Raw genomic sequence first — 25,580 nt, 5'->3', positions numbered from 1 at the left:
TTGACAGGAAAAGAAGTTGGCAGAAATAAAGTGGCACTCTTTCCTTCCCCCTTTTTTGCTGCTGTCACACAAGCATCACGGTCTCTCCCACCACCTCACAGCATCTCATTTGTCATGTTATTAAGTGCACACTTACACGTATTTCCCTTACATTAGCTGTGATAGGAAAGACAGCACAGGACTGACATGTACTGGCCACTGTCCAATCATCAGCTGAATAAACACTGAGAACATTTGCTTGGGCAGGTTGGCAGCCTCAGCCATGTTTGTCTTTCAGACCCCACCCCAGTCCTCTTCCTCTTGGTTTCAGAAGGGTGAGGGGGAAACACACTAACTTACAAGTGTGTCAGCCTCCCAGTATGTGATAGGTAGGGCTGCCAATGGCCTGATCTTTTGGAAACGTGCACTCTGCAAATGGGGGCACACCAACAGAGGACTCTGAAGTGTCAGAGAATTTATTGACAAAGTGAAATGGGAATAGCAGTCGCTAAAGAAACACGAAGTGATGCCGATTGAATGCTGACTCTGTGACGTTAAATCCTAGTAAACAAATACTCAGTAAAGCACGTGAAATGTATCAGATCTAATAATTGACTCTTTCCTAAGTCATGAATATAATATAATATGTTTTGTAAACATAAACTTAAAATATATCGTAAATAATAAATGTGAATGCTTCCCTTAAATGTATCAAATTCAGTTGTCAAAATCAATCAGTTAAATTGTTTAATCTGAAATTAAATTAAAACTACAGATATTTAAATCTTTTACCAAAAGTAATGAATGAATTAGTTTATTTATTTATTTATTTAAATAATTTTAAATATTTAGTATTTAAACCTTTTACCAAAAGTAATGAATTAATGAGTTTATTTATTTATTTAAATAATTTTAAATATTTAGTCTTAATTTTGTTAATTGAATTTGATACATTCCAGAAAATGAAGGAAAAAAAAACACTGTATTTAGATTAAAACTCTTTTTAACTCTTCAAATTGTACGTTTTTAATTAAAATGTAAAATACCTCATAAGTTCGGATGAAGTCGAATGCATTCTGTCAGAATTTTAATTAATACAATTCTGACAGCATGCATAACAACATCTCTGCAACATGTTCTCGTGCATTTAGTAGAAATCTCTACAGCAGAATATTTTAGGCATCTTAAATGTGACTGTCTTGAAACCATTTTTTTTTATTTCAAACTTAAAACTGTCTGCTTTTCTTCAATAAAATTATCAAATAACAAAACATATTTACCCCTAAAATGCATCATATGCAATAAATACAATTGAGCACTGAATAAGATCAAAACTAAAAATGGTTTTAAGTTCAAATGGTTATAAAAATGGTTGTAAAATGTTGTTTTTCCACTTAAATACCTATAAAACATGAATGAAACTGAATGTTTAAATAATTCTAAGTCGTTAATGAATACGCATTTGAATGAATTTTACATAAGATGTTTTGCAGCTCAAAATGCCAGTTTAAAGCTTTAACTTAATTTAAAACATGCAACATGTAATCAATCATTTGTGCATACGTATCGCAACAGCAAAGTACTTCTCAATCCTCGAACAGTTTATGCATCTCAAGTCCTTAAAACCAATAGAGACAAATGTAAATTACAAACTAAGTGGAGATTGAGCTGTGACGAACAATGTGACTTAACAAAGTTAATGTAAACATATAAAGGAAGCCATACCATCTTCTATTCACCCAGAGCTTCTTATTTGGAGATGTTCTTTCAGAGCCTCACAATGACACGCAAATTCTGCTGTTTCTGACAATTTAAACAAATAACAATGATACAAAAGGACACTTCCAGCGAATGTAAAATGCAGTGTGAAGGAGCAATGAGCCTATCAATGAATCTCCTGCGCATCACAACAGCTACTGCAGGGCAGGACAGGCACAATATTTACATTTCCTTTTTGAAATTTGGTGAAAGGTTTTCTTTAACCCACATAGGCCCGAATGAGAATTGCTAGATAATAAGAGATTAAAAGGTGAAGGGGACACAGAGAGAGAACGAGAGAGAAAGGCAAATCCTGGCCTGGGGGGCTGATGTTAAAACACAATGGACACCAGAGCAGTAAAGCAGTCAACTGTTTTTTTTTCACCCCCTTATACAAGTGCCACCTGCATTACAATTAACCTCATGGCAACCTTGAGGTCCCTGATTAGTGATGGCCCATTGTCTCACCCCCCATTAGAGCAATGGCCTCGTCTCTGCCCCTCGACATCTCCCCAATCGACAAATCAAACCGCAGTTGCTAGTGGGGTGCTCGGTGCTGCAGTGTCAGGGATCCGGCCCTCGTCACAACAGAATGAGGCAGTGTGTGGGGTCTTGTCGTGTGTGCATAGTGCTACCTGTGAGGGTCACGACCTCTGACCTGTGTGGGCAGACACCAGCGATCGTGAGTGTGATACGTGGACCTCAGGTCATTCGGTATTGCTGCAGAGGATTGTGCGACATTGGCTTGTAAAGGGATTCAGTCAACATAAATTCAAAAAACATCACAAGTGAATCCTCAAAGGGGATGGACCACCAAGTAACACCTCTGTCACCTCTGGTGCCGAAAACTGAATGTGAACTGTTAAGTAGTCTGACGTCAGTGTGAATACTGCCAACAAACATCCCGAATATAAAGAAACCTCAGTTAAGCCTGTTAACATAGAGCCACAATCACCAGAGTGTACAGACGACTTGCTGCTTTTATTCCCGCTCATATCCTGTAAAAACCATTGAGCAATAAACAAGCTCTCACATTAACTTCACAGCAGAAGTAACGATGATGCATATATCGGAGGCATGCCTACAGCGTGGGTGTAGATATACAAGTTGGGTAGAAAAGAGGGAAAGGGTTCTGGAGAACACCTGTCAGCTGTTTAGCCCAGCAATGCCATAAGGCCAACCAATGGGAGAGTACCAATCTCTCCTTGTCTTGCTTAAAGACAGTAGCAGACTGTCCCCAGGCAACCACCAGGTGCACAGATGTGGAGCGTGGTACACTATGGTGGATTGTTCTTTGGTTTCGAGCACTTTAGAGGCTGTTTTGTAACTGTATTTTGCGATAATATGAGGCGTTTTATATTACATGACCTTCTAAACCTCTAAAGTGGACCTACACTGACAAATGGTGTGTGTGTGTGTGTGTGTGTGTAGAGTTCTATAGTCTTTAAAAGCTGGTGACCAATAGCATTCGTAGGGTAGAAGCATACTTTGAAAACAATGAAGACATGAAGGGTTGGCCAACGAATTGCAAGATCATGGAACTTTGCATGGCAACTGACATGAATGCACTCTTGTGTTGCTGTGGTGGTAACAATCTTCAGTATTCAAATTTAAAGAGTAATTTGAAGAAATTACCTTCAAATATCTAATTAAGCAGCAAACTAGCTATAAACATATTAATAGTTTATCTTGCTCAGGAAGATCCTCATGAAATCACGTCTCTGCCATGTAAGTAGTTGACACAAAAGTTCCCTGATTTGAAAATTGATTGTAGAAGAAGAGTTTTTGCCAACACTTGCTATAGCACCCCTTGTGGTTGGGGTTAGGGATTCCAGTCTGGCACATTTCAAAATGCAACAACACAAAATACATGTAAAGCAACACTGTAAAAAAAACTCAAACAAACTGATTGTTGATTGAATGATCAAAAGTTGAAATAACAAATTTAAATAAAGGTAATTGTTAGGTCATTTAGTATGGGAAACTTAAAATATTAAACAGAAATAAAATACAGTGTCAAGTTTGGTGGTGAGGGTTCAACTACCAAGCTATTGAGCATGCTCAGTTTGATCACTGATAATGTATAATATTAATAAGTTGATTAATGATGCATATATGTTATTCATTATTAATATATGTTTTGGCTCTATGTAGCCTTGATTTATGTTTTCTAAAAGTAGTGTTTAAAGTAGTGTTTATTCTCACCATTCGGGTGATTCGTGTTCTCTTGAAGGTCCCCCCACCTCCCAAGTCAATTAATAAAAGTGGTTCTACATAACTTTTGATGTTAATGTCAGTTTAACATTAAATTCAAGCTTACTGAACGTGCATCCACAAGTAAAAAAAAAAAATTATAGATTTAAGTTTATAGAACATTATTATTTTGATAATAGCACAGACTAACATTAAGTTGATATACCATTTTTTACAAAAACAATCCTGAAGGTGGTTGCCATGAATTTTGGAGCTGATGTTTATGTACATAGAGTGTGTCTAGGGCATTCAGTCACATAACATTAATTGTTTATTTAAAGTCAACATGAAAGTGTTCACACACAATTTGACATTTCTAAGTATATAAAATAAGTTGGTTTGGAAATTAATTTTAAAGAAAGAGCAAGTTATTACACATTGATGAAAGATTATGTATACAAACATATATTTTCTTTCAAAACACATGCACTGATGATTTATTCTAAAACAAGTCCAAGAACACGCATTAAGAAAGTAAATAGGGTCAGTTTCGAATTCATGGATTCAATATGAATTTCACTCCTTGTTATTACCAAATTGGAGTGAGATCATTCATCGAAGCACTGAATAAAATGAAAATATTTCACTCTTCACCATTCCATATATGAAAAGCACCTGGGAAGTATTTCACATTTAATAAGAATTTGCTCTTTAATTTGAAAAAAGAAGCAAGCTGCATTTGACTCAATTATGTAAATCACAGGTGAGTGACGTTTAATAGGACAAGTGTGCGAAGCAAATGGGTAAAAGAAAATGGGGTTGGAAACGACAATCCCAGGAGGTCTCTAATAAGGGGGTAGAGGAGCGAGCGCAAGTTTGCCATGCACTGAGAAGCGCGTGCTATAGTAAACTAGGGGCTAATCCAACCCCCGCTGCGTGGCTTCCCTAGAGGTCTAATACTATGCACTCAGTGAAACAAAGCCCCCTGCTCCCGGCAGCCCCTGCCAAGCCCTAGGACACCCACCAGTCACTCCACCCCCGATGGCACACACCACATTTTTGACACCCTATCACTGCTCCAGCATGTGGCCACAAGACCAGTCTGTCTGTCAGTCAGTCAATGTAATACCCCCATCAGAAATTCATCTCTCCTATGTGCAATTTCCCATACTTGCAGAAAACAATCTGGGTAATTATAAAACAATTAGAGATTACATGTTTGAAAACCTCGGCTACACGCCGATAATTTCCACAGTGACTAATAAACCCGTACGAGCAAGAGGTGGAGGGATGAAATATCATTTTGCGTGTGCAGAATCCAAAACTTCCGTCCTTATTGAATTCACGGCCATTGTGTTATTTTGTACGTTCATCCTCATTGCTAGATATTCCCTGGACTCCCTCGGGCACTAATCTGTTTTCCATGTCATCTTGGTAAACTGTGTTATTCAGTTAAGAGGGCATAATTCTGTTTCTTGTACACGAGGCTGTTACACAGAGGACTGGGAGCAGAAAGGCTACACGCGCTGTATCAAAGCGATTCCATGCCTGTATCGGCTTAGTGTGTTTAGGATGTATGAATACAAATGTGGCTGAAATACCCTGCTTGATCCCAGACATATGATGATTAGAAGCTGGATTTTCAAGGATTCAATCCTAGCCAGCCAGAGTCTAATGCTCACAGCATTTGTTTGAAGCCATTCAGATGTCAAATTGTACTGGCTTTTAAAACTATATACAGTACATACACCTTAAAAAATGAATGAATGAGTGAATGAACAAACAAAAAATAAATAAATAAATAAATGTGAAATTAACTGTAAAATACCAGCAGCTGTGGTTGCCAGAACTTTACCATAAAAAATATGGTAGCAACATTTTAGATTTTTCAGAATTAAATTCACAGTTTAAAAAAAGTGGATTTCACTGTTTATATACCAACCTATTGAAATACTATTATCTATTTGTAACATTGTAATACACTGATTCAAACACTAAACATCATGATGGTTACACACCTGAAACTGAAATGATGCAATGAACATTAATTTAACAACATTAGATGTAAGATAGAGCCCTAATATACACAACTAATAAGAAAAAAATAAAAGTTATTTCAATGAAAAAAAAAAAAAAAACATCAAAAGTGAAGTGTCATGCAGGCAATTCTGGGAATGATAAATTTTGTTTTTTCCCCCCACTGTAAATTATAATATGAATTATTATTTTTCACTTCCAAAACCGTTTTTATAGTCTTTTGCTGTTAAAAATCACCATCATTTTTACAGTGTATGTACAAATTTACCTTTTTAAAATCTCTTTACAATTCTAAGGAGGTTATTTATCTTTTTATAAAAATACTGATGAATGCACACCTGATAATTTACATTCTGTATTAATATGCTAAGTTACATTAATTAGCAACAGACCACAGCTTACAGCCAATTACCTCTTTTACATGCAGGACAAATTGTTTATTCCAATTATTAAAGTTAGTAAAATAATTAACTGAACACGTTACTATTTATAAAAGCAATTTGAAGTGTTTTAGATGCTACTTTATGTGGTGCGTAAGTATTTTCCTCACCTGTCGTAAACTCACTATATCGCATGATTGTGAGTATAGGTTTTTGCTTTAATATAACACTGTTTGTAGTTGTAATGTAACATTTGTAGTAAAAGACACAGTATGGCACCTATGATTTTAGTTCATGCTCATATCTGTCAGTTTTGACCGATTTTTTTAGATTGTAGGCTAATGTGTCTCTGCCTGTCATTGAGTGAATCTATTCAATGTGAATGGAGTGGCATTTGTGAAGCTTGCAGTGAATGCAAGCCACACTTTAAAGGTATAGTTTTCAAAGCATACTGCATGTCAGGGTGTATAAACCATTGAAAATAACTCTCTGTCAGTAATTTTGTGCATTGACCTTTTGTTATTAAATGCTTGAATGACATTAACTTCCCTTCAGATGTACTGTATAGTATTTACCTCTACAAATTCAGTCAACTCTTGCCAGAAAAGTATTTTATGTTTGTTTGTTTTTTTTTGTTTTTTTTTATTCCAGGATAAAATATGAGAGCAGGTGAAGTTATATCTCACAATTGGAGGACAGATTTCGTTTCACTAATTTGCTTCTCTTGTTAACGGCAGAAAGTCCCAGCACAGCGGCACAACAATTATATCCAGGTGCAAGAATTTGATTCAACAAATTCTAGGTGGATACATCCAGGTTTTTTCCCGGCATCCCTCCTGTTATCTCTCTCCCATCGGAACAGCCAGAACCAGATGCCCTTGGAAATAGAAAAAAAAAATCCTGCCCACATGTGACGGAGGACCTTGACGAAAAAACCTGAAGCTCTTCCAGTATCTAGAAAATCATAAAGCATGTTGTTTATTATAATAATTAGAATGGCGGGAACCAGAGACTAGTCCGGAAGATAATGGGACATGCTAATGAGTGTGGAAACGAGCCAATCAGAGGAGGATGAAGAGGTGGAGGGATTGTGATCTTTTGGCAGGGTGTACACTGGGAGAGCAATACGATCTGGAAGTCAGGAGACCCAGTTGGCCTGTCATTGTGGGAGGGGGCACGATTAGGGAGCTTGAGTCTTTCTCAGGAGGTGGTGGTGAAGGGAGAGGTTCAAAACTGGTTTTGCTTGAGGGCCCAAATGTTACATTAGACGTCTAGTAGTAAACCAATTTTGATGCCATTTGATGACCGAAATTATTTATTGTACAAGTACAAAGTCATTAAACCAAACACTGAATTTATTGCTTGGTTTATTGTAGTGTCTGTTCAATTTTGATAGTAGGCTGATAGTTCTGCTCACACAACACACTGTATTTGGCGAGAAAGAAAATATATTTTGTTTCCTTGTTACGAATAAGTTGGCATTTAATGCCTGACTTTCTTGTCTCCTTTTTGTCACGTTACGCTGCCAGAAGGAACATGGAGCCGTGGATAAACAAAAGAGTCTTTATTAATCCAACACGGGGGTAAATCCAACGTAGGGAACAGGAGGTAGACACACGTACATCACTGGTAGACCCAACGAGCCAGGGGGATGCCGAGGATCCGGGGGGCCAGGGTGGAGCCGAAGGCTCTGGCGACCAAGGCGGAGATCCGGAGATCCGCGGTGGAGCCGGAGCGACTGATGACCAAGGTGGTGCTGGAGGGAGGAAGGAGCCCAATGGAGCCGGTAGGACGGAACGACGAGGTGCAGCCGGAGGAGCACTGGTAGACCCGACAAACACTAATTGCACAGACTAAGACTTATAAATACAGGGCAATCAGGGGAACACAGGTGACAACAATGGAACCTAATCAAACTAAACGAGGAAATGAATATAACCAAATAAGGAGACACAGGAAGGACTACAGGGGCAAAACAAGTACAAAAGTCTGACATATCACCCCCTCCCGGAAGGGGTGGAGCCGCTGGGTCTACGGGCCGAGGCGGTGTCCGGGCCTCAGAGGCTGGAGGCGGAGGGATTCTCCAGCCACTGCGACGCTGGAGGATGGGAGACCCGCGGCGCTCGCACCGTATTGATGGTGGGCTGAGGGCGAGCAGAGGGGCTGCCAGACGACAGCGGTGGAGGAGGCTGGTGCGGGTGGGAGGGCGGTAATTTGTGAGCCTCCGGGTATTCAGGGCTAAACTCTGGATCAGGAGCCCCCTCTAGGCTGAACTCGAGAACAGGATGGCGCTCAGGAGGAGCGGACACTTGAGGGCGCTTTCGAGGAGCGGGCACTGGAGGGCGCTTTCTAGGAGTGGGAACTGGAGGGCGCTCTGGACTGGATTCGGGGACTGGAGCCCTCTCCTCTACGATTTGGCACTTTCGCCGCGCCATACTCAGCTCACCCGCAGCCGCGGTGCAGGGGGTGGAGCTCCTCTCCGCACTCACACCATCCGCGGCTTTCTCCCTCGTGGCGGGCATTGTCGCTGGCTCTCGCACCTGGTCTGACGGCTTGGGCTCTCCTTCCGGGGCGATCCTCCGCTCAGTCGCTCGGCATTGCACTGGCTGGTAGATCGCGGCGGGAATGGGCTCTCCGCCATCGGTGGGCTCTGGCTTTAGCTCAGCACAGCGGCGAGATGGTGGGCTGGGCTCTGGGTCTGGAGTGTCACCGGCAAGATCCCCCTCGGGACAGACGGTGACCGGGGATCTGTGTCTCGCCAGTGTCCACTCCACAAATGCGCCGAATTCCGCTCGACGGCCATCTTCAGACGACGGCGCTCTGCACGCGGGTTTGAGGCTGGCGTCATAGAACGCGCAGAGCGCGTCGTCCGGGTAGGTGGTGAGATGGGCAATCGCCAGAAAAAAACGGAAACAAAAACACTGAGAGTAAAACGAGAAAACAAACGGAGGGGTTGGGTCTTCTGTCACGTTACGCTGCCGGAAGGAACACGGAGCTGTTGATAAACGAAAGAGTCTTTATTAATCCAACACAGGGTGTAAATCCAACATAGGGAACAGGAGGTAGACACACGCACATCAGTGGTAGACCCGACAAACACTAACTGCACAGACTAGGACTTATAAACACAGGGCAATCAGGGGAACACAGGTGACAACAACGGAACCTAATCAAACTAAACGAGGACAGGAACATAACCAAATAAGGAGACATAGGAATGACTACGGGGGGGGAAACGGGTACAAAAGTCTGACACTTTTAATGTTGAAGGTAAAGGAATATTCTGGGTTTAATACAAATTAAGCTTACTCCAACTTGCATGTCAATGGGCTTGTATAATTATATAAAAGAATAAAAATTCATATAGGAGGTGGTGGTGAAGGCAGAGGTTCAAAACTGCTAACCCAGCCCAGACATTACCGGAATTATTTAATGTACTAAAGTAAGTACAAAGTCCTTACTTGGTTTATTGTTGTGTGCCTTCAATTTTGATAGCTGATAATTCCACACACAAAACATTGTTTTCAGTAAGTAAATAAATAAATACAATGCTGCAAGTCGGCAATTAATGTAACGTGATTGCCTCCTCCCTTTTAAAATGAATATTCTGGGTTACAAGTTAGGCTCAATTGACACCATTTAGATAGATAGATAGATAGATAGATAGATAGATATAGGTTGAAGTGAGGCACACAATGTAAGTGAATGGGGCCAATTTTGGAGAATTTAACAGCAGAAATGTGAAGCTTATGATTTTTTAAAGCACATACATTAATTGTTATGTTGAAATGCATGTATTATTTGAACTGTAAAGTTGTTAATTTAAGGTTTCAGGCATTATGTTTGTAAATATTTTCTTTTACACTAAAATTATGTTATTTTATTACATTTTATGGCTATACTATTGAAACAGCTTACTTCCATTGTAAGTGTCTCACTGCACCCCAGATTTTTGATACAATGAGTGACAAGTAGAAATTTGTTTTTCATGGAAATCAGCATTATGCCACAAGCGCTGCTGAGCTTAACCGCTATTCTTTCACCATATTCTTTAGCAAACTAACTATTCATGATTGTATATACTTACATTTTGCATTCATTTTTTCTCTGCTGTCCATGATCTAGCAGACCCGCAACCCATTCTTTTTGGAGTGCGAATCACCACCAGTTGAGAGCCAGTGGTTTAAGCAGTTTATACTGGGCAAGCCGTCACACTCCAGCCATGCCATGCTTAATTTAGAGTCCTGTTGCCCCCGCGGTCCTTCTGAAAATATGACAGGAGGGACATAAATAACCCTCTTTGCTGCCCCTACAAACCATATACCCCCTTCCATCCCTGAAGTGTCCTATCAAAGCTCACTCAGGGCCAAGAAAAGGCTTGTAAATCTTCAATAACTGAGAAAATGCCTTCATTTGCTGGTGTCGCAGTAAGCGATCGTAACAGAGGATGTTGCTCGTCCCTCGCTCTCTCTAAATGGCGGGAGACCCAGGTGGCAGAAGGGATGGGGAGCTTTGGATGCTGGTTTAATGAGGGTACCCTGGTAAACTGGGGCGGCAGGAGGGGTGCGGAGCCAGATTGCGACCTCACTGCCAAGAACTCCACACCATGTGTGCGTATGCGTATGAGTGTAGGAGACGGTCATGCTGTTGATGAGTAATTGATGTAAAATCACACTGGTAAACGTGAGAGAGTAATCCATAATTGCTTGAAATGTTTACAGATGTGCATTAATTACTCAAGCGTAATTAGCTTTTAGAGATAATTACTACTTTGGCAAGGTCTTAAAGTGTAATGTATTATTTAACAAAAATCATTGGAGATGCGTTATGATGAAGCTCGCTTATCGATGACATGTAGCGTCTCTATTCCGTGGACAGCTGATTGGATTTGCTGGAGTCGCGGGTCGGCAGAAGAACATGCTGAGAGTATAAATTGACTCTGGCCCATAGTAGAAACGAGGATAAAAGCCGTCCAGTCATATAATGCTAGATACCCTTCCTCGCCACAGGTGCTCCACTCTGGCCATGTTATTACAGCATGTGTGCCAGCATTCACTTCATATGATGTCAACACACCATTCAGCTTTAGATATTACAATGGAAAATCATCACACCAGAAGTCAACAGACCATAGACCTGTAACTAAAGGACTATTTTCATCAAACACCATCAATAACTCTCAGACAGCCCATTGCAGTCTAATCAAACTAATGCAAGTAAATTAGATCAAAATGACAGCTCACACTTAAAGCATAAGGACAGCCTGTATTAAAATAATGCAAAAAAAAGTATTTTAAAAATACATATTTAGAACATAATTTATATGAATTGCACTACCAGAAAAAAGTCTGAACGCACAATGCACTTTTATCATAATTTCAAAATAGTTTTAATCTTAAAATGCTTTATTTTGTAGACAAATATAAATTGTAAATCTGTAAATATTTAAAATACGGAATATATATTTTATATTATTTTTGAATAGTTTGATTTTCGTCCTCATAAAATTGGTTGAGAAAATGCCCATTTTGTGCATATAATATTGCAAGGAATAATCTTAAATAGAACTTATTATTTAACATTTTTGTCACCACATAGTTTCCATACTTCCCTTTGTGATGTTTAATAATTTTGATGAATAAAATATGGAAAAATAAAATAATAATAATAGTAAAGTATGAGCAGATGTGTTTGTAGTTTTGCCTGGGTAGCGCACATAAAATTACAGAAAAAAATGTCATGTCACTCTTTTTAAAACGTTTTAAAAATACAGCTGAGAGGTTAACATGGTTTTATTGTATTATTTGAATAATTTTATATTTTACAGCATCACTATAATATTCAATTACATTACTAATAAAATTCTGACACAATCTGGGTAGAAACTCATAAAGTGCTAATAAAACTACAGTTGCAATAATCAACTCCCATTATGAATGATACAACATCTCTCATGCACTCATATGTTTGACAACCCAAATCAAATTTTAGCTTTATAAAATGAGTCCAAATTGCATGTCGATGGGCTCGTATAATTGTATAAAGGTATAAAAATGCAGATAGGTTAACATAGGGAGTCTTGTGTAATCTCATTCCCACACAAACCGCCACAGGGTTCCTGTCTGTTGGCCACGGCGCAGTCTCTGGCTTTCATTTGATTTAGGGAGCCGAGCTGCTCACCTCGAGAATGTCTTTATATCGCACCGATGTTTGAGACGAACTCTCAGCATCTGCAATGCTTGCATAAATATAGACTGACAAATTATTGATATTTTGTTGCAAGGAAATACCAATAAATTAAATGCCGAGAATGTGTTCTCCATCAATGAGAGTTGAGTCAACTGATTAAAAAAACAAAACAATAACCAGAATACATATGAACATGCTACATGAAGTGTGGAGGTTTATCCACATATGTGGCCTGATTTTTTTTATTTTATTTTTTTATTTATCTGGCCTACAATTTATGTAAAGCCCCTAAATGATACCATGTAGCATTCATTATTTATGAGGTAGTGACGTAACAGTATGGCATTGAGAAATGCCTTTGCAGTCCAGGCGATACAGTTTCTGTACTGTAGACCCGCTGTGAGTAAATAAGGCTGGTGTCCTCCATAACTTTTGGTCAAACTCCTTAGTAGTATATTCCACAAATTAGAAGCTAAATTTATCTAGTTGTTTCTTGCTATTGAACTGTCGGACTTTCTTATAAGTATGTGTTCCAAAAATATTTTGGCAGAGCAGGTTTAATTTGATTCCAACTTAAACTAAATTAAGTAAAAAGAGTTATAAATTGGTCTGGTAAAATGGTGGTACAGATTGTAACGGATCCTTTCAGTTATAATAAATTATGCTACATGAAAGAATACTTATAAGATATTTACTTTTGTTTAATTCGTTTTCCATAAGTTAGGACTTTAGATATTTACTCAATACTTTATTCCCATTGCTCAGTCACAATATGACTTCATCTTTCCTGGCTGAAGGTCTATTTCAGTAACGACTATAGTTTCAGTCAGTCTCACAAGTATAGCTGATGTTCTGGAGGATTCAGAAGAAAATTCTACAACCTAACTTTTAAAGATGGATTTCCATTGATGTTTTCCTGAAGTAGAGATGAGGGTGCATCAATGGCTATAGTGTTCAGATCTCTCCATCATTTTGTCTAAATAATGTATAAATTCACAAATTGAGTCATTTTTACTGAATGGTGACACTAGTTAGACACTAGACACGTGACACTACTAGACACACGGCATGAAACAGAAATAGTGATCAACTTCATATTGTGATGTATTTCAATGCAAAACAGCTGTGAAAAAAAAACTTGCTATATATATATATATATATATATATAATAGGGTAAATGTAATTTCATGCTGACTTTCGTCCACTATAGTAATCAAAATTGACCCTATTTCATTTCTTTACATGTTCTTAGAATGATTAATTGATTCATTAGTGCACTACTCCAAATCATTTTAAAATTTGATCATCTTCATTCTGTAATATTTTATCAATATAATGTAATAATAACATAATATATTATGTTGTATAATAATATAATATAATAATTGTGCCACTTCTGATTCCTTTCTGATATGTAACACCCACTTTTCAAAATCCATTTGCAAATTCACAAATCCATGTTTCAATGGACAACATCAAGTATTTGCGTTTCTTTCCCATTTCACTCAGAATGGTCTGAAAAGCTAATTTCATGTGGACTTTTCACCATACTTCTACTACATAAAAAACACTAAACAAGCAAAAATAAATAAATAAATAATAATAATAATGATAACAAGAGAAAGTCATTACAGATCATCAGGCTTTACATAGTAGGTCTGACTGTTAACTGTCCAAATTATTAATGCAATTCCTCCCAGTGAAGCACAGTCAACCGATCCAACCCGAGCAATGAGCATCGTCACGTGACCTAGTCGCCCTTCAGTGGTTATGAAAGCTTGGCTTTCTCCACTGCCTGTTGGAAAGATTCCTGGACCTTGTTACTGCCAAGGTCTTGAGCTTATCATTGAGTATATGTTCCCAAGTTACAGAGAATAAATTAAAGGATAAAAAAAAGTTTGTAGTTTCTGAAATTGTACATATGGTTACCTTGGTTGTGGATACACCAGATCGGTCCCTTAGACACGTCTGAATCTTGAGATGTCAGGGAGGAATGATGGACTTGAATTAAACAGGGAATGCTGTTGTCAAACGTGAAGGACACGCTTATTGTTTTCTCAGAGACATATGTAGATTGAAGCACACAAACTTTACAGAGAGAAAGCCCTCAACACCTCCAAGATTTTTTTTTTTCACACAAGCAATCTTTTTGTTAAAAAAATATATATATTTGTAGCTAAACAGAATAGCTAGCTTGTGAATAGAAGAATGTATATATGCTGTGATACATATGTTTAAACAATTCAATAACTAAATTAAAAAAAATCTGTAATTATGTACTGAGGTGGACAGAGCAACAAGCAAGACTGTAGATTCAAGTGTTAAATAATGCTATTTGAGAAAACAAAACAAAACAAAAAAAGGTCTGCTTTGCCAATGCAGGTGCTAAAATCAATTAGTAATTAATTAGAGCAAAGAAAAGAAGCGTAATAAATGGCAGCCACCTGGACCAAGCCAAGGTATTTGGGCTGATAATTATCAATCATGAGAAGGTAGCTGACTCCGAACGACTAATGCTGTTATCTGCATAACTGTAGTCGCATCTGGCGTGAAGGATCATCTTTCCTGCCTAATACAATATGTGCGTCTTTTCTGGTTTATGTATGCATAACATGCGCGTGTTCCTATTCAGTAATTTTTTCAACATAGCAACCTCTTAACAATTAGTTAAAGAAAATATTTGATGTTATAATCCCTTATGGTTTCATATAAAAACACTGCTCTGTGGTAATTACTTTTAGAGGGGGAAATATAAAATGAAAACATTAACATAAAATGTTATGTTGTGTATGTTGAATGCCAACAGCCATGTTAGCGCCAGGCATTAACTATATTATTAGTTTGAAGCACAGTTGGTTATGAATCAAGCCAGGATTTTGATAAAATAACAAAAAAAATAAAATGAATATTGGGATATTAGGATAACTTTCAATACATTTGGATACACTTGGAAGAGGTGTAATTTTTGCCATAAATGTTAACACACACACACACACACACACATATATACACACACATATATATAACTAAATAATAAAGTTTTTTTTTTTTTTTTTCTAAAATGACATGATCTCCCCTTTCAAAAAAAAAAAATAGCTGAATAACCTGGATCCTTTTTCAGGATGGAAACAAGCAAAAATAAAACATCCCTTTCCAGCTTGTCCTCTAGTCCTAGAACATGAGGAAAACATACAGTGAAATAAGATGAACAAAGCATTTCATGAACACTTGGGATAAATAGCAGAACTCAGGAATAGGTTCATCACACTTATATGTACAGTTTGCCAAAATAACGTTTTCTCTTCGGCTTGAAAGATATGGTATATTACCCTTTGTCTCATGTTACAAAAAGTTTGTATTACAACACACAACACTTTGAAGACAATGGTTAGGGAACGACAGGAGATCCAAAGACCACAGAGCCATGCCAAAATGATTTATTGAGATTTTTGACTTACCTTATTAGTCTTGTTTACATAGTCTGTGCTAACTCCAGTATATGAGGTCATCAGAGGATCAGATTACTAAATTTGTACTAACTACTCTGGAATTTCAATCACTGATGGTGATTTGTGTGTGTTCTGCTCTGAAGTTAGTTTTCCTCCAACACTGACTTGAGTGATTGTTGCCAAGGCTGTAACTTTTGAGGCCAAAACAAAAGCACAATGTAGATACATCTGCATTGTTAGTCGTTTAATACCAAATTAGTATTATTTGCCAGAGCATATTATATAAAGTTTTTAATTTTTGCGATATACACTATACGGCTAGCATTTAACATGTGCGATTGGAAATGGAAATGTTTTATAGTCAACAAAGTTGGAATGCATGAGGCAGCCATCAAACGGTATTGTTATCAGCATATCTAATCAGTGGTAAACCAATGGAAAACTATTATATTCCGGTCATCTCTAGGTCATGATGACAACAGAGGGTTGCGCACTTCATTTCTGACCTCTAACGTTCATCAAGTATACACTCGGATAGTGTGAGATCACGTAGCTATTTGTGAAGTGCATTTCAATAACTTTCGTCTACAAACATTTTCCCTCCAAAATTAGCATCACTCTGTTATCTTTATACCAAGGTGTGTTTGATGTTCTGAACAACTGTTTCCAAGATGCAAACATATCTTTGTATCTAATTACAAAGAGCCCAAACTTCCCTTCTCTGGTTCAATGTACAATATTAATGAGGTCAATGATTATGTTAATTGGGGAGCATTTTACAGCATGTTTTAATTAGTTCTCTGTATTCCGATTTAATGAAGAGCCTGAAAACTTCACTGGATGCTTGAAATGCATACAGTTCTCAGCATACACTCTTTGAAAGGACATTTAAATAACTTTACAACTCTGTAAAGCTGATACATAGTTTGTTAAAATTATTTGATATTATTTTTTTTTAACTTGTTAGAAAACAAACTAAAACCCCCTCACAAAATGCCCTTCTTGCAGTTTACGAGCCCAATATGTCTTATATTAAAAAACACATTTGCTCACAGAAATTTTCCCGGATGTGATGTTGTAGGTCTGGCCGTCTAGTTTTTAATTTGGAAACATGCACTATCTTATTCTCTGCCTTTAATGTCTGGCCCATGAAATGCAAAAAGACCCAATATTGAGCTATTTTATAAGTGCATTAAGTTTACAAATTACTTCTTTAATGAATAACCTTCTGAGACTCCATTTGAAGGGCCATTATCTGAGTGTTCCAATCTATTGCCTCACCTCCAGACTTTAACATTTATTATACTGATGAGATGCAATTAAAAGAGCAGATGTCCACAAGCTGCTCTCATCTGAGACGAGCAAATAAAATACCAATCCCCCCAATAACATAACTTATAAAAAGACTTTGCTTAGCCGCACGACAGGTAACCAAAGAAAACAAAAACTGATTTGTTTATGCTGCAAACGTGCAGTCTACTGATTTAATATTTTGAATTAATATTTAAACAGTTATTTAAATATTTTGAAATTTATATTTTCATATATTTAGTATTTGCACATCCTGTATGTGGCCATAGTCTTTGAATTAAAATTTGAATGTTTTATGTTTGCGACAAACACATGCGATAGTGCGGTCATGCTTTTCAAATTAAATACATTGATTTTTATGGATTTCCTATTTTGTTATGTTTCCCCTAGACACTGCGGCAGTGTGTGAACATCCCTGAAGAAGTCCAGCCCTGTCCCAAACAACTAATTGGAATGACCCCATTTAGCAACGTGTCAGGGGAACACGACAAAGTCAGTGGCTCCACAAATCTTCTGTGGTCCAAACTTAATAGCATGTCATGGTGTCCACAACTAATGCTGGAGGGGTCACAAAAACCCTTATGACTCATGTTAGTTGACGGCTCTTTCTTTAGCAGTGTGAATCCAAGCTGTGGGCAGAGTGAAGAAAACACAGTATGGCGTGTGCATAGGGCATAAACATTTGGCTAGGTTAACCAGACATCTCTTGTTGGATCCCAACAATATAAATGTATTCGCTAGCATTTCTCTTACAGTGTCCATGTTACACGTGTAAATACTGATTAAAATAGTAATAATAATGATAACAGTAAATCTGTAAATTTACTGTATATACTATATATATATATATATAACAAATGTAATTACAAAATGAACAATGTAAATTATTTCTTTAACTAAATAAAAGAGTGTATTGTCTATGCAGGGAGACTAAAATTATTATTATTTTCAAATGTTGACTTTTTAAATTTGCGGTCGCTCAGTTAATGTAGTGTTGCATATTACGGTAAAACATGTTACATGTCTGACCTATCAAAACAAGAAGAATGACCTATTTGCATGTCTTTGCACTACCATTCTATATTGCTTTCTTTACAAAGCAATGATAAATACTCTGAAAATAATCATCCATCTCAATGCAAATAACAGTCACACTCCACAGACTCTCTGGCGCACTGTTGTCAATTTGCGCTCTGCGTTCAAGTTTAAATGTCTTTTTTTCTCATCCTGCTCTCATTGCAACGTGTTCACCCGAACAAGACAGCGCTGAAGTCAGAGAGAGGTCAAGCGCATATGAATGAAGGAGAAAACTGTCAGCTACTTTTACATTACAGAGAAAGAACAGCGATGCATCCATCTCTAGTCAACAGCTGTGCAACAATCACAGAAAGTTCAGCAGTGAATTTAAATGCAGCTCGATATCTGGCTATGGGAAACATACTGAGAGGCTTAAAAATATGGAACTAACTGTTATTTACGGCTGCATGAGTGCAGTTTAAGGTTAATAGTTATGTAAGGCTCGCCTTGACTGTTATGTAACTTGTTGGAAGGCGCATTGTCATTTTTCGTTCTCAAGCGAGACGCTTAGAAAAATAAATACGGCTAACGATGAAATGAAGGTTCACTCCTTGAAGAAATTTACAAGAAGTAATGCTATTTTTGTTTAATGTTCAAATGTCGAAAAGCTTTGACTTATTGATTTGAATCGCACTTTTGCGTTCAGACTGCATTTCAAAATTAGACAAAACTCGCTAGTCTTGCTCAAATTAAACAGTAATTTTATTCTATGTTTAACTAGATGATGGCGTCGAAAAAGCAGCTTATTATCAAAATATTCTGTCTTCTTCTAAGAGAGTTGACGGAGAAACCCTTTTGTTTTCCAAGCAGTCGCCAATTTATATTAAATATATATTTTTAATGTATATATTTTTGTTCTGCCCATGTGGTAAAATTCCGTTTTTTTGTTTTGTTTCGTAAAAGCATCAAATATGTATTCCTTGTGACAATTCATAAGCCTCTGCATTATGTTAGAATCGTTAAAGTTTTCCTAAAGTATTTTTGTGCTATATCCAAAACAATGCAAACAGATATAGCCTACGGCTGTATAATTTTATGTTCTCTGCGCGCCTTTAATGTGGTGTTATTAGGCATATTACGTGTGCAACACCTAAATGGATTTTAACTGTTTTTTTTTTTTAAGCTTGTCTTAAATTCAGTTTGAATATTGGGGTTACCACAACGGGCAAACTGACAAAAACAGGCACGGGTATCTTAGTTAACAGTCATATCCATCAAATAATCTAACATAGCCACGTTGTAATGGCGTTTGTCCATGGATATGATTGTTGTTCTTTTATTTTCTGGGGGAAATAGGAGTAATGAGGATAACAGGCGAGCGAAACGACTTCCTTCAAAAATGTGCATGCCATTGTACGGATCAATACATAACACTTTCTGCTTCTACTCTAACGGTGCATGAATGAAAATGTACTAGAACGTTTGAATAGATAGAGTGTTAAATAGAGTCGAACAATTCATTTTATTACCATCATTCACATATCTCAAAACCTAATAACCCGTGGAAGGAGAATATGAACATATTTCGAAAAAAAAATAAAAAAATCACCTCAGACATAATGCATTCCGTATTCGCCCCTACTGTTTGATGTGCCAATATGTTTATATTTTCCCGAAGTCAGTATCTCCTCCTGTCGGTGGGCTATTTCTCACGCGCACGGCAGTCTGCACTCGCGCCTGCACTTGTGCACACCCCCAAGAGGACGTGTAAACATTGTAGCGTATATCGCATTTTCCTTTAAGCGACTAAAGCACCGCTTTGCAACTAGCATGTCGTCGGATCACATTTAAAAACAAAAATACATCCAAATGGCCACGAATTAGAAACACTGCAATGCTCGATTCATTAGTTTCATAGCCTTGGGGCACAGTTTAAATTTGCACATGCTAATGATCTTGTGTTATCTGAGACACACACACAAAGTTGCATGCATGCATAGTAGGCTACTCCTAATAGTACAGACCGCGTGCTTGCCTGGATTTACGAGCGCTCAGATTGCCCACCTCCCTCCATAGGTACACTCTAAAAAAATGCTAGGTTGTTTCAACCCAACTTTGGGTGAAATATGGACTAACCCAACTTTTGGGTTAAAAATTTGATGTAAAAATTTAACCCAACGGTTGGGTTAGTCCATATTTAACCCTAAGTTGGGTTGAAACAACCCAGCATTTTTTAGGTTTCCTCTCTTATTCTGGAAAACTTTGCACTTTCTGACCGTGAAGAAATGGGCAATGGTTAAACGATTTATCATTTTGTAGATTTGAATACCCAAACAGCATATTTTGCAGTTGGCAAAATCGCTCAGTGAGAATTGTGCACTGGCGATATTAAGCACGCTCATGATCTTGATGTGCCTAATGGGGCGATCAAGCAAGTTGCAACCAAGAACAAAAGCCCAACAGTGACTCTTCTTGGACTAAAGTCCTTCGCTCCTACCATATACTGGTCCCAAACAAGCATAATTATATAAGGCCGTGACGAGAGTTAAGTAATGCGAACTATTTAAATAAGATCACGTAGAGAAGTGAATTCGTCACGATTTGACATTTTAATGCATTAAAACGTTACTCTGGGGACTGTGTTGTTTTTATTTTCTGACAATAATGAGGGGTACAAAAGTGAAATTAAATTACTTAGAAAATAATTCGTCTTGCTGAATTAGTGGGGCAAAATATAAAAGCAGGCATTGGTTTTATTTAGGGCTGAAATGTCATTTTGATTTGTGTAATTCACTTTTCCTTCTTTAAGCGTTAAATCCTAACTCTTGTTAACACCAGGGGTTATTGTTGTTATAGTTATGTAATGATTTAATTTCGACTCTGTTTATTTCGAAATGATAAATAAATAGAAATAATAAATAGGTTAACTCGTGGAGTCTCCTCGTTGGTATTTCTCCAGCTCCAATTCAATTGTTTAAAGCACAGTCGAGAAATAAAGTATTGAAGGCATTTTTTTTTTTTGTTGTACGTTTAATTCTTTAATATTGTACGAAAAGTAACAAACATTATTTTGTAAACTAAATTTTACATACCCTACGAACGCATTTTCCATAAATACCGATTATCTCTAACATGTGTTATCGGTCCTTTACATGCGGATAAATATGGAAAATTGAGTTATATACAAGTAATAATTTCTTGCAATTGCCAATGCAATAGACAGATAGTTTTATATTTTATCACTTACATAAACAAGATTGACACGAAGCTTCAGGCTTTCACTACACGGTTTATCGACATGACATTAAATAACAACAACTGTGTGCTACTCAGACTGGCCTACACGTGTAATTTGTTAGTTATTATACAACATGTAACGAATAGAAATTATTTGCGTCACGGAATTGTGCTTGGTATGAAAATTATTAATAGGACAAATAAACAAATAATGAAAAAATTACAAACAAATATTAGCATTATTTGCTTCGCATATTATGTCCGTTAATTAAAACATATATGACATACAAAATTATATCAGTAATATCGCAATGAATATATATAAAAAAATAAATAAATAAATGCATGTTTTACCGGTGTGTGTTCTTTTATGGATTTTCAGATTTTCCGATCGGGCAAATACTTTTCCACAGCCGGGGAAAGGACACGGAAACGGTTTCTCTCCGGTGTGCACTCTGATATGATTCACAAGTTTATACTTTGCTTTAAACGGTTTCCCTTCCCGGGGACATTCTTCCCAAAAGCAAATGTGATTCGACTGCTCTGGTCCCCCAACGTGCTCCACCGTCAGGTGGGTCACGAGCTCGTGCATGGTGCTGAAAGTTTTGTTGCAGGACTTTTTCGGATTCGTCAGCTGCTCTGGTTCGATCCATTTGCAGATGAGCTCTTGCTTTATGGGCTGTCTCATGTAGCGAAAGAAGGCCCCTGCCCCGTGATGGGCAGCCATATTCATGTTCATGGGGCCATAGCCGTGCAACTGCGTCGAGGCGTAGTGCTCGGACCTGGGGCTCGCGACGTGACCGTATTGCTCGGCCCTGCCGTACATGTCCCCGGAGAAGCCCAGGCGCATCTGACTGTTCACCACGTTGGAGGACGCGTGTGTGGCCGCTTGCTCGTGCAGTCCCTGGAAGAGCAGGTGCCCAGCGGCGTCAGAGTGTCCATGTGGTCCGGCGAAACTTCCAGCGGCGGAGGCGAACAGACTGTGCTGCGCGCTCGTGGCGTCTCCGAAGCCCCGATTGCGAAAGAGAAAGTCCCGAGTGGAGTTGAAGGCGGCGGTGGAGTACGAGCTGACATGAGTGGGGTGATGATGGTGTCCCAGGGCAGCGGCGGCCGCGTAGCCGGGCGCTTGCGAGGAAAACGCCGTTTGACCAGAGCCGAGGTCGTGGGAGCTGTGGTTGATTTTGAAAGCGCCCATACCGTCGGCGAACGGATTGATACCCAAAGCCACTTCTCTGTCTGTAACTTCGCCTGTTGAGTGATGTCTGGTGGAGCCGAATGTAGTCACTCCAATGGTGGGATAAACCTCTCAGATTCTTCACAATGTGTGTGTATGTAGGTCCACGCGAGAATAGGCTGACTTTTGAGTCTTGGTTCCAAAGCAGTCTTAATTCTGCAGTCTTTTGAAAATATTTACACGTACCATTCATTAAAATTTGACGAAAGGGTGCTGTGGCTGCTCGTGTGGTGAACTGTGGATGATGCCGGTGATATGGAACTGCTGCTCTGGTTTTCTGTGGAAGGGGACACGATGGTGGGCGGCGTGGAGGACTCGTAGCCGGAGCTGGCTGCCGGGGAGGGTTGGGGTCCTTGAGGCGACGACTCGTGAACCTGAGAACCGTAAAACTATACTTTTACATGTGCCTCATAATTTCGAATCTCAAACTGTACCAACCGATTGCGCCTGACAATTTCAGTCAGACTGTATTTAGCTTTATGTTTAGATTATGGCGGTATTTAGCGTTAGCTTTTATATAAGAATCGCATATCATTTTGGTGCATATAACAACATTATTCAACACATTAAAAACATTGCATAAGAGACCATAAATAAAAGTAAACAGTAAAAACGCGTTATTTTTAAATCAGCGCAGAAATTAAATAAGAAAATAAATAATGTAGGTGAAAAAAAAATAATGCACGGTAATATTATTGTTACCTTCATGTGTTTCCGGAGGGAGCTGGGATGTGTGTAGGATTTATCACACATTTTGCAGAGATATGGTTTGTCAGAGGTATGGACGTGCATGTGTTTCTTGCGATCACTGCTGTTCGCAAAGCGTCTGTCACAGCCTTCAAACTCACACTTGAAAGGTTTTTCACCTAACAAAAACAGAGCAAACATCTCTCAAAATACGCATTTTAGGATGCCAGCACATGTTTATTATTATTATTATTATTAATTAAAATATGTTACATTTGGAGATACATAAATACAGCAAATAAATATGAGCAAATATAAACGCGTTAAAAAAGTTCCTGTCCATATTCCACTACAAAACACGACTCACAAAATTATTTATTTAAATGTCACCCAAATTGTTTACGTTATTTTGCAGTCACTCCAATGGTGGGATACTGTGGTCCTGCGTCCAAGAGCATCTTCAGTCTGCAGCGGAGGAGACTGAGAGAGGAAGAATCTCTAGCAACTGTCTCTGCTTGCTATTTCTCTGACTTGTGTCTGTGCGAGGCGAACTCCGATCCCCTATTCCTATTTACTTTTAGTGGAGAGGAATTTCCCTCTCCTGCTCATCCGATGCGCACGCAAATCATGTGCAATATTGTCTTTTTGCGGTTTATCTTCCTGTGGCGCAACTTTCACCTCCTCAGTCAGGCGGTGAGCTTCAGACTGATAGTCGCAATCATTCCTGCAGATAAATGAATTGAAAAGACAACACAGTCCACCCCTGATGAATGGGGAAGGAGGGGGGCAGCACGTGACCCCGTGCTTGGACCATCATTGGAGAGGGCGCTCTCCCCCTACTAACATTCACTCACCAAATAACAGCCCGCCATGCCTCAGCATCAGTGCGATTGGTCGGTTTACATCATCAATCTATGAGATTGTCGGGAGGTTGCTGACTGTTATTTTGCTCTGGATGTTGAAATTCAGAAAACAGAGTTTAGTGAATGCATGGCCGAATAATAGCTTTTGTCCTAGACGGAGTACTTCCACGTTTGGCCTACTTATGTGAAAGCCTGATGCTCTGAGAAGAACCTGGCGCGCATCTAGTAAACACTGGCTGAAATGTGATTTAGTGTAGTCTGTTCTTACATGACATGGAACTCGTGCTTTTCATCCTGAAAAAAAAAATGCTGTGTTTAAAAAAAAAAAAAAGCGCTATATACGTTTTTTTTTCTTCATAAACGTGTACGAGTAAAAATTGCACCTAGCAATATTCATGCCTTAAGTTGAAATCCTAAATGCTATTTGCATCTTTAAAAAAAAATGAATGCACAACATTGTCAACGGTACAAAATAATAAATATAAAGATATTTGTTTTTGAAGATACTAAATATTGCATAATGCATAAAGTTTCTGCCTACTTTAGCAGTTGGCATTTCATGTCTGTTTGACTTTCTTTACACGCATCTTTTAAATGAAGTTTTCACTTCAGAGATATCTGAGAAAGTCTTTTAAACACCCCACATGCTCTGCGCACTCAGTATAGGCCTTCCGCAGATGCCTTCAAACTTCAAATAATAGATTCAAACCTGAGAACGAGGTGGCTCTTTCCGTTATTCATAGTTTTAACCTATGTTTTTGAAAAATTAAGGCCGTAATGTATCACCCGTGTGTGTGTGTGTGTGTGTGTGTAAAAGTTGTGGATTGTAGAAGTTGTGAAGTAGGATTTCTCTCTGTAGGAAACTTCAGACTGAAGCCTTCAGCTCCATACACCCCAAACTCATTCGAGAGAGAGAGAGAGAGAGAGAGAGAGCGCGAGGGCCAGGCGAAGCTGTTGAGTTGAATTTTTTGTCTGAAGGACGTTATCTTTATAAAAGAAATCTGGACGATGTCTTCAACAGGTGAAGAACGGTAAGACTCGTAGCGTGGGGACGAAATAAGTTTTGGAGGCTGGAATCATTGGGAAATATTTACCGAGCACCGTAAACAGATAAAACTAGCAAAAAGTTTTTTTGTTTTTTTTTCATGCACAACAATTAAATTCCTTAAAGACTGGACACATTGAAGTGGTAGGTGCAATAAGAAATAATCTATTATCATATTTTTTTAAATAAATTAATACTTTA

At 38.3% G+C, this 25,580-nt stretch overlaps 1 protein-coding gene across 1 annotated transcript; it reads right to left on the bottom strand.

The window, feature by feature from the left end:
- Positions 1 to 346: 346 nt before the first annotated feature.
- zic1 (zic family member 1 (odd-paired homolog, Drosophila)) lies at positions 347 to 24,220 on the bottom strand. Its single transcript, XM_016551149.1, has 4 exons — positions 23,898 to 24,220; positions 21,896 to 22,842; positions 8,888 to 9,165; positions 347 to 487 (listed from the first exon to the last, which is right to left on the bottom strand). The coding sequence occupies exons 1-4, from the start codon at positions 23,927 to 23,929 to the stop codon at positions 347 to 349; spliced, it is 1,398 nt and encodes a 465-aa protein (XP_016406635.1). The 5' UTR covers positions 23,930 to 24,220.
- Between the last annotated feature and the right edge of the window lie 1,360 nt (positions 24,221 to 25,580).

Source organism: Sinocyclocheilus rhinocerous, unplaced genomic scaffold (genome assembly GCF_001515625.1).
Source record: "Sinocyclocheilus rhinocerous isolate Xijiao unplaced genomic scaffold, SAMN03320098_v1.1 scaffold914, whole genome shotgun sequence".
Taxonomy (NCBI): domain Eukaryota; kingdom Metazoa; phylum Chordata; class Actinopteri; order Cypriniformes; family Cyprinidae; genus Sinocyclocheilus; species Sinocyclocheilus rhinocerous.
The sequence above is the reverse complement of the archived record's forward strand: the minus strand, read 5'-3'. Positions and strand labels throughout refer to the sequence as shown.

Coding starts and splice junctions, on each gene's coding strand:
- zic1 (XM_016551149.1), bottom strand. CDS start 23,929: ATGCTCTTGGACGCAGGACCACAGTATCCCAC. Junction 9,166..21,895: donor AACACACACCGGTAAAACAT/GCATTTATTTAT, acceptor CCGCGTGCAGAG/CGCCGTCGTCTGAAGATGGC. Junction 488..8,887: donor AGCCCAAGCCGTCAGACCAG/GTGCGAGAGCCA, acceptor GTGTTTCTTTAG/CGACTGCTATTCCCATTTCA.